This window comes from Diabrotica undecimpunctata, chromosome 9, assembly GCF_040954645.1.
Source record: "Diabrotica undecimpunctata isolate CICGRU chromosome 9, icDiaUnde3, whole genome shotgun sequence".
NCBI lineage: Eukaryota > Metazoa > Arthropoda > Insecta > Coleoptera > Chrysomelidae > Diabrotica > Diabrotica undecimpunctata.
Genome location: NC_092811.1, coordinates 44,387,084 through 44,402,759, shown reverse-complemented (window position 1 = coordinate 44,402,759; position 15,676 = coordinate 44,387,084). Strand labels below are relative to the sequence as shown.

Genomic DNA, 15,676 nt, shown 5'->3' with positions numbered 1-15,676 from the left:
CTTAGAATTAGTCAAATATTTCACTTTTCAATTTCACTCACAAATAACTCGAAAAACGATTGACAGTTAAAAAACTCTATAGAGCAAAAGTTACGTAGAATTAGTCAATTTATCCACGACTATTTTAAACGTATATTTTTCACCCCCGAGAAGGGGTGACTTTCACCCTCCAAGTAAAAGCAACCAACGGCACACGTCCAATAATGAAATAGAGCGTAAGAGAAAACATAATTCAAATTTTCACGCAAATCCTCGCTGAAAATTACACTCCAAAACGGTCATTTACTGGGCTATAATATGAAGTTCAAATTTACCAAACTTTCAACCTAGATAATAAATCATTTAAATACACTTACATAACTGTCAAATGAGTCAGTCTTACTGTAATCCATACAGACTTCCTTTTCCGTAACTTGCTCTGTCTGCAAAATCTTGCTGAATGTCAACATATTATGATTACTTGTCAAATCCTTAAAATTCATAGAGTTGGTAAATACATACATAAAAATTAATATCAACAAACTTACCAAGTTGCATACATCTGTTTCATTTAAAATCATGGATGTATTGTCATCTAAAACTATATCAGATTGCACCATTTTGCTAGTACAAGGAGATTCATAGTCCCTTTTTGATTTCTAAAATTATTGATACACAGGTAATAAATATCTTTTTCTATTATGGCTAATTTCAAGTGTTATGTCAAAAGTGAGGTTATAAATAATATTGTACTTACATCATTTAAGGCAAGTTCTAGAGATAGTGCAAACACTCCTGACCATGGAGCTGCGCGAAGGCGGGGTCAAAATTCACGTAAAGGCATAAAAGTTCTATTGTAAACCAAATTTCGTCTACTGCCGGTCAGGAGTGCTTGCACTATCTCTACCAGTTTTAAAAATCGGGAACTCATATTTTTAACTATTAAACTTCAGCAATCAGTTGGTATAACAATATCTAACAAGAAACGTCACCAAGGAATATTTTTTTAGCGAAATAATACGTGTTCACTCACTAACTGCATATCAATAACTGAGAAATAGAAGTGTAAAATCAAACACAGCAGTGATTTATTATTCTGGAAAAAGTCACTAAGTGCCATTAATGAGTTTTAACGCATATCTCTACAATTTGTTCGTATGTAAAAAGTTACTAAGTCACTTAGGTATTTTTGGCTGCTTAATATTTTCTGTATTAACGGGTTAGTGATTTTTTAACACACAAAAATAGCCATTTAGAACCACATTTAGCAAGTAGTGACTTTTATAATAGAAAGATATGATGAATTTCATGTGATCGGCGAAGTTAATGAGTTTTTTCACAAAATGTCAGTTAGTGACTTTTCTCCGGGATGTGATGAAATTTTATAATGAAAATGCGAATCAACCCTAATCATGCTACCCGTCGAGAGATAGCAGTGCAAACTTCTTTTGCACTCTCCATATTGCAAGTCATTTTAAATGCAAAAACGGCCCAAACCTCATGGGCCGTTTTTGCATTAGCAGATTTGCAGTTTTGACATAAAGCTGATTGGGTACAGTCCGAATTTTGTTCCGCAAAAAGTGTTAATTGTTGTGTTTATTACGATATTATGGGTGATACAATTAGACAATACGACGAAACAAGTTCAGGTGAGTATCTACAAACATTTTTTTAATATTGTGTCATGTAGAATCAGCGCAAACGGTTGTTTAAATTATTTTAAGGTTAGGTTTTCGAAGAATAATTTCTAATTAAATTAATATAGAAACTGTTTTTTGTATAAATAAATATGATAATCGTGATATATGTGAAAATTAATATATAAACATTTTCCTAATAACATTTACACATTTGTTTTGGCTAATTGAATTAGTTCCAGTGCAAAATACAGTGAACAGTATCATTCACATACATATGTTGTGTATTCGGTTAATATTCAATCAAAAAGAATAGTAATGGTCTTTTAAGGCCGTTCCTCGCGATTCTGGGCATAGCTAAATTCCAATGTAAAAGTTTATATCAAATAACGCAAAAACTATGGCAGATATTGAGATGATTCTTTTTTTATATGAAATATATATTTTTTTATATAAATCTTAAAAAGTTCTAGTGCACTATTTGGTTGTAAATTAATAAATTGGTTAAACAATATTTTTTTTTCAAATATTTTTGGTTAAAATAAACGTAAAAATTTTTTTTTGAAATAGGGCACTACATAATTTGACCCACTTTCCGAATCTGTTTTCAATTTTTAACATAAAGTGTAACACAAAGCAGCTATTTGATATAAACTTTTTAAAAAATCTCAAAGTTCTGCTAAATGTTACTCTCTCTCGGTCAGTACTGTTGCCGAGAGGGGGCATTTGGGCCTGTAGGACCCATCGCCGGCTCTGCGGACTTCTTCCTGTCCTCGGAATTAGATCGGGTGTTGACCATCTTTGCTTGTCACTGATAAAATGGTTTAATACTTATACTGGTATAAAATAACGGTTACCGTGACAAGTATCTGTTATAGGTAACAGTTCCAAGGAGCAGTTACAAAATAACAGATCAAAAATAGAAAACAGAACAGGTAAAATAGTCTAAGTATTCCTTGACTTACGGAAGGAATAACTTAGTAAACAAGAAAAATAAAATGGTATAAAAGTGCAATGCAAAGAAAATGTTTCTAAGTGTTTCTTGACTTACGGAAGAAACAACTTAGAATGAAAAGGAATTTCCCTGCATCGAATCAATTAGAAATTTGGATTTGGCCAACCTTGGAATTCCCAAGTATTTTAACCGATATCCAAATTCCTTGATGCGTCGAGGACAGTACAGGCTGTCTTTGTCGATAGCTTCTGGATTCTCGCCGACAGGTAGGTAAGAAATATACACTCTCTCATAAATAATGTTGAATAACATTATTAGGGCTTATTAAAGAGTAATACCCAAATATTTTGCAGTATTTGAATATGGAATTTGATTATTTATATTTATTGGACAATACCCAAATATTTTGCAGTATTTGAATATGGAATTTGATTATTTATATTTATTGGAATATTTATTTTAAACGTTTTTGTTAGTAAAGTTTACATAATATATGAAGTTTGTTTCGTCACTTGCTTGTCCAGTCATATTAGTCCAGGGTAATAAGGATTTTCTCGTGACACTCAATAATCCAGGTAGCTGACAACTTTTTTAGTTATTGTAGACCTATAAGAAGAAAACCTATCTGTTTCCTGCCTAAAGTTCGGAGCCGTTTTTTAATGATTAACAATTTAATGCAAAAAACGCGATTTTTTCTGTTTTTTGCACTCCATTAGAAAGGTAAATAATTGACATAAAATTACAAAATTTTATTTTTTAGAATACTGACAAAGTTTCAAAATGCCGATTTTTAAAAGTTGAAAAGTCAATTTTTTGCTTCGCAAACTGCAAAATAAGTGACAATTGATATTTGTTAAAAGCTTTTAGTAAACTTAAACTTTAAACTTTAAAGTTCCACCCAAAGTTGGGTATTGGGGTACTTAACAAACTCTCAAAATTTGGGACGGATATATTAATTAGTTTAAAAGTTATTGTATTTGTTTATTTCAGAGACCTTTTTTTTTACAATAACAACAGAAATAGAAAATAATAAAGATAGGGTAATTCTGTGGGTGACAAATGAAAGCAAAAGACTTATACTATCAATATGCATTAAAAAAAATAAAAGAATAATTTATTATAGTCAAAAATCCTGATGTCAAATTTTTGAAATTATGTAGTTTATAAACATTTAGAATAACTTTAGAAACATTGTCCCTAGAAAAAATCTTTTTTTACATTCGAAAAGCTAGTATTTTCACCCGAATTTTCAAATAAAAAAATTTGGCCTAGGTTAATTTGGGCCAAAGTTAGCCATATTTTTTTGTTAATTCACAGCTAATTTGATTATAATAATTAAGGAACCTTATTGACGCCATGTTAAAGAATGGGATTTGTATTTTTTGTTAAAAAATTTGCACAAACATTGTACATTTACAGGACCCTCTAAGAATTTTCAAAAATGTAGTTCAAATAGTGACTAGGAAGAACCCACAAATCCATGGCGTTTAAATACCGAACAAACAATTTTAAACTAATAAAATTTTCTATATCTCCGGATCTACTCAATGGATTTGGATCACTCTTTTTTTAATTTGTATGTAATTTCTATGTACATTACAAATATTTAGTATATAAAAATGCTGCTAACATATTTCAAAAAATATTAATACAAAAATGCTATAATCTAATAAATGCTTCTTTGAAAATTTAATATAATTTTAAAAAAGTTTCTTAACATAAAAACAATTGAATTTATAAATAAATTTGAATAGTGACAATTACAATTAAGCCTCAATGTCATAAATACCAACTTAAAATTTTTATTTTTGACAATTATATTGCCAAAAATAAAATTTTGTATAAAAATTCTTTTTTGTTTATGAACAAAAAAGAATAAGATTTATTCACCATTGATAGATGCCTGAAAAAATGTAACAAATACATGGAAAATTAAATCAAAATGTGATAGTTTACTGGTTTCATATATAAACTACATGGAAATAATATAATTATAAATTTTGCTTAGATTTTAAATTTCTGACCTTTTATTTAAATTATGGGATCTATGTTATCAGTGATTGTATCAACAGTTGCACTTTTTTCATTCCTTTTATTAAAAGATATGTAGATGATTTAGTTTTGGCACTTCCTACTTATTCCACTGGAATAAGCTTGACCGTTCAACTGGGCCCGGACTAACTCCTTCTAATTCTTTAAACTCCTGTTTTGAAATTAATAATTTTAAAATAATACTCATTATTTTGTCTAATTACTTATTTAGTTGTCAATACAGATACATTATTACCTAAAGAAGTGAAAGTGGTTCAATTTAGAAATTATATAGTAAATAATAAATATTTGAAAACTGATGCACATATTCCTCCCGCGATTTGGGCTTCAAGTACTAATTTTATAAATCGCAATATTAATAGACGTAAATCCTTTCATTTTAATTTCATGAATATTTTTATTCGCCACATCTCAACATTTTCCATTTCAGAATATTTATCATCAAACTGTAATTCTACGTTAAAAGCCAATTTGTCAGTAAAAAAGTAACAAAAAAAACCAAAGAAAATATAAGACATAAAAAAACGAATTCGGCAATACTGTGACCTCAAAATATCTTGTTATACATACCTGTATGTACCGTTGCTAAGTTGTGAATTAATTATTTAATAAATAATATTACTCTGGTATACTCGTATTATTCTAATTACCCCATAACCGCACTGAATAGAAGACCTCCCGCTCGCTATATGGTATAGACCCAAGACTTTTCACTACAGGGGGTGGGTGTTCGGTTGTAAGTAGGTAAAAAGCCCAACTTTAGTACAAGATGACGTTTAGACTATTCTTCGTGAATAGATTTTGTTTTTGTAAAGAAAGATATTTTTTAAATAGATATCGCACTGAATTTTACCGTTAGGATTTTCGAGGATAAGCCTTAAAGTTATTACCTATGAGTATTACAAACATAACCAACGAAATATTTATTCTGTAGATATTGAACCTTTTCCGGAGTCAGAATCAGAGTATGAACCAAGTGAATATAGTATAAAGTCCAGGGAATCCCCTATTGACAGAGGTATCTACAACAATAATACTTTTGGCGTACTATTTATAAATATTTTACAGTATAAATAAAATAAAATAAAAATAAAATATAATGATAATAAAAAAAAAAAAATTTAACGTAGGTACAGTGCACAGATTCTAAATGTGCCGGTGGGAGATGGCTTCTATGCGCTGTATTATAGTCGATGTATGAGAGAAAGTTTTCAAAATAATGAAATAACAAATAATAATATAAAATTTGTTATTTCATTATTTCCAAAACTTTTTCTCTCATACACCAACTATAAAACAACGCATAGAAGCCATCTCCCACCGGCATGTTTAGAATCTGTGCACTGTACGTACTTATATGTAAGTCAATAGAAGATAAGATTTTATTGTTGTTACGGGTTCTCTCTATGACAATTGTTAAAAAAAAAATTAATTAATAACTCAAAACATAATAGGCTAATAGATTATGTCTCTAGTCATAAAATGAAACTACACACACACACACACACAGTATTAATATATAATATAAGGGCGGATTAATAAGTACTTCTTGTCAATAATGGCTGAGCAATTCTTCTTCTTCAAACGCAAATCCACTAATGGATGATAGTGATCACATTTTCCATTAACTCTTTATTTCTTGCAATATGTATCAGATATTTTATGTCGTTAATCCCTGTCTATTGCCTTATGTTTCGAAAATAGGACATTTTCTTGCGTCCCATTACACTCTTGCCTTCAATTTTACCCTCGATTTTAAGTTGGAGGAACTGGTATTTTTCATTTCGCATGATGTGACCTAGATACGCCGTTTTCCTTTCTTGATGGTTTCGAAAAGTTGGCGTTCTTGGTTGATTCAGCAATTGAAAATAAAAAAAGTGATAAAATTGTTCTGCATAGAAAAAAAATCATGTTTTTTATTTCAGGGGAGAATGTGGCTTCTACTTCAAATGACGTACCATCGTTATTAGAAGAGGAAAATTGTATGCCAAAATCAAAAGGAAAGAAAAGGATCCGGAATGAATTACAATGCAAGAGAAATATTAGAAAAAGGAACAAGTTGCAGGCCAAGAATACATCAGTGTAAAGGGAAATATTGTGCCTAAAACTTTTGTGACTAAAAACTGTATGTGCTCAAAAAATGCCATGCGAAGTTTTCGCACGAGCGGCGTGAAGCACTATTTAAAAGCTTTTATGCATTAGTGTCACACGATTTGCAAACTGCATTTATATATGAACAAATGCGCGTTCAGGTCAAAGAACGATCATACAGCACGCAGAATATTAAAAAAAAAAGAAAATTCAAGATACTGTTTTTTATCGGATGAGCGTGGAAAAGAATGCCAAGTCTGCAAAGAGTTTTGTAAACTACCATTAGGGGTTTCTAATGGTCGAATACCAAGGGCTCTTGCAACAAAGAAAACCGCTGGAACACCTCGAAATGATGGTCGCGGTAAAACATCATCAGCGAATAAGACTTCTGAAGTAAAAATTAAGGGAGTTAAAAATTTTATAAATAAATTTCCTGTCTACGACTCTCACTAGTCGAGAGCAAAAAACCCAGGACGTAAATACCTATCTCCTGATCTAGACATAACAAAATTATTCAATTTATACAAGGCTGAGGTACCAAATAACGTTTCAATGTTTTTATTCCGTCGCATTTTCAATCAGGACTTCAATTTGTGCTTTCATCCTCCAATTTCAGACAGTTGTCGCAAATGTAATGCACTTAACGTTAAAATTAAAGCCGCTATAGCAAATAACGAAGAGTGTCACATTATTCAAACAGAGCAAGAACTACATCAAAGAAAGGCAGAAGCTGCACGACAAGGTATGAATAAGAACGCAGCAGCTGCTGTTCTCGACAACGATCTGACAGTTATTTCATTTGACCTTATGAAAACTTTAGCAACACCAATTATTTCTACGGGAATTGCCTACTACAAAAGGCATTTGTGAACGTTTTGTTTCGGAATTCATAACTTACAAACAAATGTTGCTCACATCTTCTTCTTCTTAGTCGTTAACCTGATGCAGGTATCGTGATATCATGAAGCTATTAGCTAAATTTCCCAATGTTCCTCAACGTTTTTCTATCTTCTGCCATTCTAGCACAATCTGACAATGGAGCGCCAATGGTAGCAACAATATGGTCCGTGTATCGTGTGGGAGATCTACCTCTATTTCTTTTGCCTTCTACTTTTCCCTGGATGGTAAGTTTTTCAAGACCATTTCTTCGAAGCACATGTCCAAAATAGCTTATTATTTGTTCTGATATTTGTGTTCTTAGTCTTTTCTTTATGTTTAGCTAGTCCAATATGGATTCATTTGTTCTTCGGGCCACCCATGGTATTCTCAGCATTCGTCTCCAGCAGTACATCTCAAATACATCTATGTTCTTTTTGTCTTTCCCAGTAAGGGTCCAGCATTCCGATGCATAAGTAAAAACTGGAAAAACTAGACTTCTTACTAGTCTCATTTTTGTATCGGTAGTTATTTCATGGCTTTTCCAAATTTTTGTTAATTTTGCCATAGCGCTTTTTGCGATTGCTGACCGCCGCTTTATTTCTTCAGTACAGCCTCCTTTGTTGGTTATTAATGAGCCCAGATACACAAATTTATCTACAAAAGCGATATTGTTTATCATGACCAGATGATTTTGATTGTTGTTAGCTCTGTCAATTATCATGATTCTCGTTTTATCTCTGTTTATTTTAAGGCCCATCGTTAAGCTTACGTCTTCTATCAAGGTGAATCAATTCAGCTTCAGAACTAGCGAGGATAGTAGTATCATCTGCATATCTCAAGTTGCAAATCTGGTTCCCGCCAATGGTGATGCCACCGTTCCAGTCCTCAGTAGCTTTCCGCATTATCCATTCACCATAGATGTTAAATAGAATTGGGCTTAGTATGTAGTACATATGGAATGAAAGCATGGCTTCACGTGGACCCCAAGAAATTGGATCCTGCATTGCACATTACATAAAGAACTATGTTGAAACGAACAAATTGATTATATACAGTGATCAATGTGGAGGGCAGAACAGAAACTTTAAAATCGCTGCCCTTTGTACTTACATTATTGCAAGCAACGAATTTACAGTAGAAAGTATAGATAATAAATTCTTAGTCTCTGGGCATTCATATTTACCGAATGACCAAGATTTCGGACTTATTGAGAAGAACAAGAAGCACTATAAAAACATCTATGTTCCTAGGGACTGGATGCAAGTAGTGTCTGATACACGAAAAAAGAATAAGCTTCATGTGGTCGCAATGAAATCCACAGATTTTTTTTCCACGCAAGGTTTGAAAAAGGCGTTAATGCATCGTAAACAACTGAAACAGGAGAAAAAGTAGAGTCGTTGCGCATACAGTGGCTACACTACAGTAAGAAAAAACGTAGATTTATTCAATTGAAATATTTCAACAACGAAGAGTTTCTTTTTTATGAAGCTAACATGACAAAACGGGACAAGAAAAACTTTTTGGAACTTGCCACATTCAATCAGCAATTATGCGAAAATGGTTGCGTTTCGATTTAATTTGAGCTTCTTACCACTCCCTGACACGTGTTTCTGGGTCTTCCCGTCATCAGAGAGAGCTTGTAAGAAAACTCAAACTAAACCAAAACGCACCGGCTACTCGGCAATTATAGACAAAATAATTACCAGAGTATGCTACTAGAGACATCTAGTGATGAAAGATGAAGTTAAATGTGTCGATAGCAATTAAAGTAAATTGTATACTCACGCTTAATCAAGCCATTAAGAGCGATGCTGGGAATATTTATATTCCACTAAGCATCAACAATTTACCCATGTAAATTACTATCTTTCTTGTACTCATTGCGTCGAGTAAGGACGATAAATATGCGAAAATGGTTGCGTTTCGATTTAATTTGAGCTTCTTACCACTCCCTGACACGTGTTTCTGGGTCTTTCCGTCATCAGAGAGAGCTTGTAAGAAAACTCAAACTAAACCAAAACGCACCGGCTACTCGGCAATTATAGACAAAATAATTACCAGAGTATGCTACTAGAGACATCTAGTGATGAAAGATGAAGTTAAATGTGTCGATAGCAATTAAAGTAAATTGTATACTCACGCTTAATCAAGCCATTAAGAGCGATGCTGGGAATATTTATATTCCACTAAGCATCAACAATTTACCCATGTAAATTACTATCTTTCTTGTACTCATTGCGTCGAGTAAGGACGATAAATATGCGAAAATGGTTGCGTTTCGATTTAATTTGAGCTTCTTACCACTCCCTGACACGTGTTTCTGGGTCTTCCCGTCATCAGAGAGAGCTTGTAAGAAAACTCAAACTAAACCAAAACGCACCGGCTACTCGGCAATTATAGACAAAATAATTACCAGAGTATGCTACTAGAGACATCTAGTGATGAAAGATGAAGTTAAATGTGTCGATAGCAATTAAAGTAAATTGTATACTCACGCTTAATCAAGCCATTAAGAGCGATGCTGGGAATATTTATATTCCACTAAGCATCAAGGGAGTCACGTGTCATTCCACGGGCATTCCACGTGTCAGGGAGTGGTAAGAAGCTCAAATTAAATCGAAACGCAACCATTTTCGCATATTTATCGTCCTTACTCGACGCAATGAGTACAAGAAAGATAGTAATTTACATGGGTAAATTTTTGATGCTTAGTGGAATATAAATATTCCCAGCATCGCTCTTAATGGCTTGATTAAGCGTGAGTATACAATTTACTTTAATTGCTATCGACACATTTAACTTCAATCAGCAATTATTTGCAGGACCAAGGCCGATACAAGTAGCAAAATACAAAGATTTCCTAGCGTTACTTGACTATATTCCTCCCGTTCATAACGAATTTTATAAACTACTTTTACACAGTGAACGTGCTGCAGAGGACCTTAACGTAATAGCAGATGATGACAATTGAAAAATATTGTAAATAAAGTTTATTTGTCTTAAATAAATTTAAATACTTGTATTTTCCTTTTTTTTTTCGTTTCACAAGCCTTATTGCTTTGATAAGTTATAACAAAACCATAAATGCAACAGCTGCCCAAACCACAATCAAATCTATATTTTTTTAATTACATGCAAAAAAAGTAATATTATCATACCTAACATCATTTTACATACAAACATAAAAAAATAAATGATATAATTTAAGTTTGAGAAACATTAATTTGCATTCAAAAAAAAGAGCAAAATTTCTTTTGCGATTTTCTCCAAATTGAATATTTTGGGCTTAAGCCACTTTTGCGCTCAACGCCTCATATTACAGGCATCTAATCATTTTAATTCATAGGGAATATAGCTAATGAAAAATACTTAACGAAGTACTGTCAAATCAGCCTTATTCTGTTATGTCCGAAAATGTAGTTTTCTGTGGCCAACGGTATGCTTCTATAGTTACATTATTTTTGCAAAAAATACTCAATACTCAATACTCAATACTTTTGATTCATGTTAAAAATGAAAGATCTTACATACGTCAAAATGCCTTTAAATGGCCCATAAAAAAGTAATGTTTTTTGACAATAAACATAGGTAATTTTTTGTGAAGTACCTTTTTAATTAGGTGGACAAAAAACTAATAAAAATGACATTTAATAAAAAAAATATGAAATTGGTAATTACGCAATTTATGCAGTTTTAAACAAGTAGTAGCCCTTTAGAGATCAAATAAAAATATTGATGCAACTCGCACAACGTTTCTAAAAATGAAATCATTCTGCTATCATCTTAAACCTAAAATTACGTCAAAGAATGATCATATCAGGACTCTAATGGGCTGATGGGGACACATGAGCGGAATGCAATTTAACCTACGCCCTATTTTTACTAATTTATTACCACCCTAATAATTTTTCACCGTTAAACCACCCTTAAAGGAAGCGATTTTGCTGACTGAATGTTCAAGCTAGCTAAAATAAAAAAAAACTTTTCACCTTTGGCATGTTTTCACTCATTTTTTACTAATTTATTACCACTCTAATAATTTTTGGGACCAAACCACCCTTAAAGGAAGCAATTCGGTTGGCTTAAGGTAAAAGCTAGCAGAATTAAAAGAAAAACTTTTTGCCTATGGCAGATTTTTTCACCCATTTTTTACTAATTTATTACCACCCTAATAATTTTTCACCCCCGAACCTATCCCTAATTGGTGCGATTCCGCTAACTTAATATTCAAGCTAACAGAATTCCAAAAAAAATATTTATGATATACCACAGTTCTGCTAGGTTTTTACAAATTTATTACCACCTTAGTAATTATTCACCCGTCCACTACCCCTCATGAAAAATCAATAATTCTGTTAAGTTAAAATTTAAGGTGAAAATATCTTTTACAATTTTACTGACCTCTACTTATAACTGAAATAAAAAAGAACAGAACACTTTTTTTAGAAAAACAATAGAAAAATAGAAAAGAAAAGAATACTTTACTAAACTTTAACCCTGATAGATTTTCACCCCTAAATCAATATTATTTGGAAAAGTTTTCGCTAGTGCTAGTTGTGAAAGCGGAATTGAAAAAATTATTTGTGAAATACCGCAGTGTTCTGCTAGGTTTTTACGAACTTAGTACGACCCTGGTAATTTTTCACCTCTTACTTAAGTCATTTAATACCCTAATACCCCGTCAATTTTTACCTATTCTATATCAGAGAATCAGATTTACAATATTAAACATATTATATATTAACAAAATTAATAGCTTTGAAGTAGTTTAACATATTTGTGAATGAACAATTTGCACCAAGTGCTTTCTCTAAGTTTATTGAGATACCATAATTGATTCTTGCTGTGGAGAAAACTGAACAGTCTACAACAACATGTTTCACCGTGAGTTTAACGGTACACTGCTCACATTTTGGTTCGGATTCTTTAGTAATTTATTAAGAACTTGTGCGTGGCACTGGTATGACCTAATCTAAGACGAGTTATTGTCACTTGATCCCTTCTTTTAGTGGGGAAACATCTCCATGGTTTAATGTCCGGTTTAATATTCCGATGATTGGACACTGAAACTTCCCACCGGTTTTGCCACTCACTTAGGATCTGCGATTTGATAACACTTGAAACATCACTAGCTATCACGTATTTCACAATAATAGAGTAAGCTGAATTGACGGCTTCACGCGCACACTTATCTGCTTCTTCATTACCTCTAATACCATTATGTCATGGGATCCAAATAAAGATTACCTCCTTCTTACAATTTTCTATCTCTATCAGATTTTGGTTGTGACACAAATAGTTTCTTAAGTTTATATTTTGATTTTGTTTAAAATTGGTCTCTTGTAAACATACCGTGAAAAACTGACTGTTGTTCTTCCGTATTTCTTCTTTCATCGTTGTGTGTTTCATCCTCATTTTTTTCTATTTGTGTATGATTTACCTCTCTTCTATTTTCTTTTGGTCTGTCATATCCGTTCCAGTTTCCACGATATTCCTGTTCATTTCGTCTATTGTAATTGCTGTTGATTGATTTTCTCGATATCTGTCCTTATTCTATGGCCGATTTCTGAAATCATCATTTCCTCTTCTGTTTTCCCTATTTTCGTTTTCCCTCCTGGGAATAAATTCTCGTCTAGTGTAATCCCTCCTAAAATTTTGTCGCCTCTCTTTGTATTCCTGAGTTTCTCGGTGTCTCTAATTTTCTTGTGACCTTCGTGCTCTTCTTTCCTGCATCCGTGATGCCCTTATTTGTAGGAATTGGCATAAACTATCGACGTCTTTGTAGTTTTGTGATTGATTTGATCTTCAATTGTGTCATCAAAGTGTCTTGCAATCAACTCTACTAATTGCTCGGATGAATAATTGTATTGCAGATGTTTTGCGTTATTGTACATTTGCAATGCGTATGTTTTTTCTGATATACCCATCCTCTCATGGTATTTCCCATTTTGCAACTCCTTGTTTATCTGTAATTGCTCTGTCTTTCCCCAGAAAAAACTTATTTTCAAATTCTTGCCAATTTTCAAATTCCTCTTCTTTGCTGTCGAACCATAGACTCGCCTCATCTTTGAGATGATTTCTGATCATTTCCTTAGCTGTCTCAAAGTTTCCCATGTATTCTATCTTCTTCTTTAGATTATTCATGAACGGTACGGGGTGCAGTTTTCTTACATCCCCGCCAAACTGTAATTTCGCTTCGCTTGTTCCATGGATAATAACTATAGTTCAATTTCTGCCATTTGTTTTTCATTTTGCTTTAAACTCCTTTCTACTTCTTTCCTGTCTTCTTGTAGCGCCATTTCAAATTTTTCTTCTAACTGTTCTAATTCCTTTTTCTGGACAATCTTGATTTCCTTCATCTTGTTTTCTACTTTCTTTTCTTGTTCTCCTATTTTATTTTTAATTTCATTAATCTCTTCTATCTGTTGTATCATTTCTCTTTTTATCTCCTCTACCCATCCTTTAATTTTCTGTTCATAATTTTCCAAACGCTGTTCTAAATTTCTGTTGTTTTCTTCTATTGTTTGTTTTGTTATATCCATTTTTTGTGATGTTTCTTTCTGGTTTTCTTTCATTCTGCGGTTATTTTCGTCCATTATTTGTTTTGTTTCCCTTTGATTCTCCTCCATTTTTTGTGATTGTAATTGAAACATTTGTATTAGCTGGGCGGTTCCAGATTGTTCTGTTTCCATAGCTGTTGTTTCTAAATTCTCTTTACTTTTGCTTCTTGTGATCGACATTTTCGTTAGATTATTTATCCCCGCCAAATATGAAGTTCGAGTAATGTTGCAAAGACGAAAACTTTTCCTCTTATCCCAAATGCAATAAATTCAAATAAATGCAATAAAATTTAAAACTGTTGTCAGTTGTAAAAATCAATCAAATATCATAAAATATATCATGCAAAAATTTGTACCTAGAGAAATTTGAAATGTTATGTCATAAAAGCAAATATTATAAACTTTAACCATCGGCAAATAAATTTTCAATCAATCTGCTTTCTTTCTCTATCCTTTTAAATTTCAACTAGAAATACTTTCATGTCTTCTAATTCTACACAAAGGGGTAGAATGTACTTGTAAAATGTCTTTTAATTCTACACAAAGGGGTTTTTTGATAATTTTGTTGGAAACGGAAAAGGTCGTTTGCCAAACAAATTTCTATTCTTATCTACACTTAATCTTATCTTAAATTACTATATACAATTTGTTTATAATGATATCTTAAAATTTTATTCCGATGGATCTTTTTATTTATTTTTCTTTGGTTGGGAAAGAAGAAGTATGACAATATATTCAACAAAATTATTGATTGAGCGCTCATCTCTCAAAATTGAGGTCACATCTTTAGTGTTAAAAAATTAGTTGTTATAGTTTCTTAAATTAAATCAAATGCATAAGCAGAAATAATTATTTTTTCTTTTATAGAACTATGCCGCTTGTGTGTATCTCCAAAGCAGATTGGTAAGTTATTATTTTTTTGACATTATATATTAATAATTTTTTGAAAATCTAAACCATAATAATTTATTGAATTTGTTTAAAACATACACAATAAATAAATAATAAAATTACTTTATATAATTTTATATATATTATTTACATTAAAAAAAAATAAAAAATCTCTAGGGAGAACAGAATATGGAATGAACTCCTAAAGTACGGAGGATCAGATCTGACGAAACAACTATTAAAACTAATCCAAAAAAATAATAGAACAGAACAGAATTCATCAAGAATGGAGATCCAGTATCCTAATACCTCTCTTTAAGAAGGGAGACAAATCGGACCCGGAAAATTACAGGGGAATAAATTTATTAAACACAACACTAAAATTAACATCCAAAGTGATAACAAATAAATTGAATAAAATTGTAACACTAGCAGAAGAACAACAAGGTTTTAGGCCAGGAAGATCATGTAGAATACAACTAACTAGAATGCAACAAACCGGCATATCTATATTAAAGGACATTATCCACTTATTGTGGAGTATGCGAGAGAGATACCTCTAGGAATATTTAAAATGATCGAAAATATCTACCAAAACAACACAATAGAAGTAAAAATAGAAGAAGAACTAA

At 32.0% G+C, this 15,676-nt stretch overlaps 1 protein-coding gene across 1 annotated transcript in view; it reads left to right on the top strand.

The window, feature by feature from the left end:
• The window catches only part of LOC140450028 (uncharacterized), a 46,402-nt gene that overhangs the window by 11,261 nt on the left and 19,465 nt on the right, over positions 1 to 15,676 (top strand). The window contains exon 3 of the mRNA XM_072543450.1: positions 15,021 to 15,056. Within this exon, the coding sequence (XP_072399551.1) occupies positions 15,021 to 15,056 (36 nt within the window). The remainder of the gene's footprint in view (positions 1 to 15,020; positions 15,057 to 15,676) is intronic.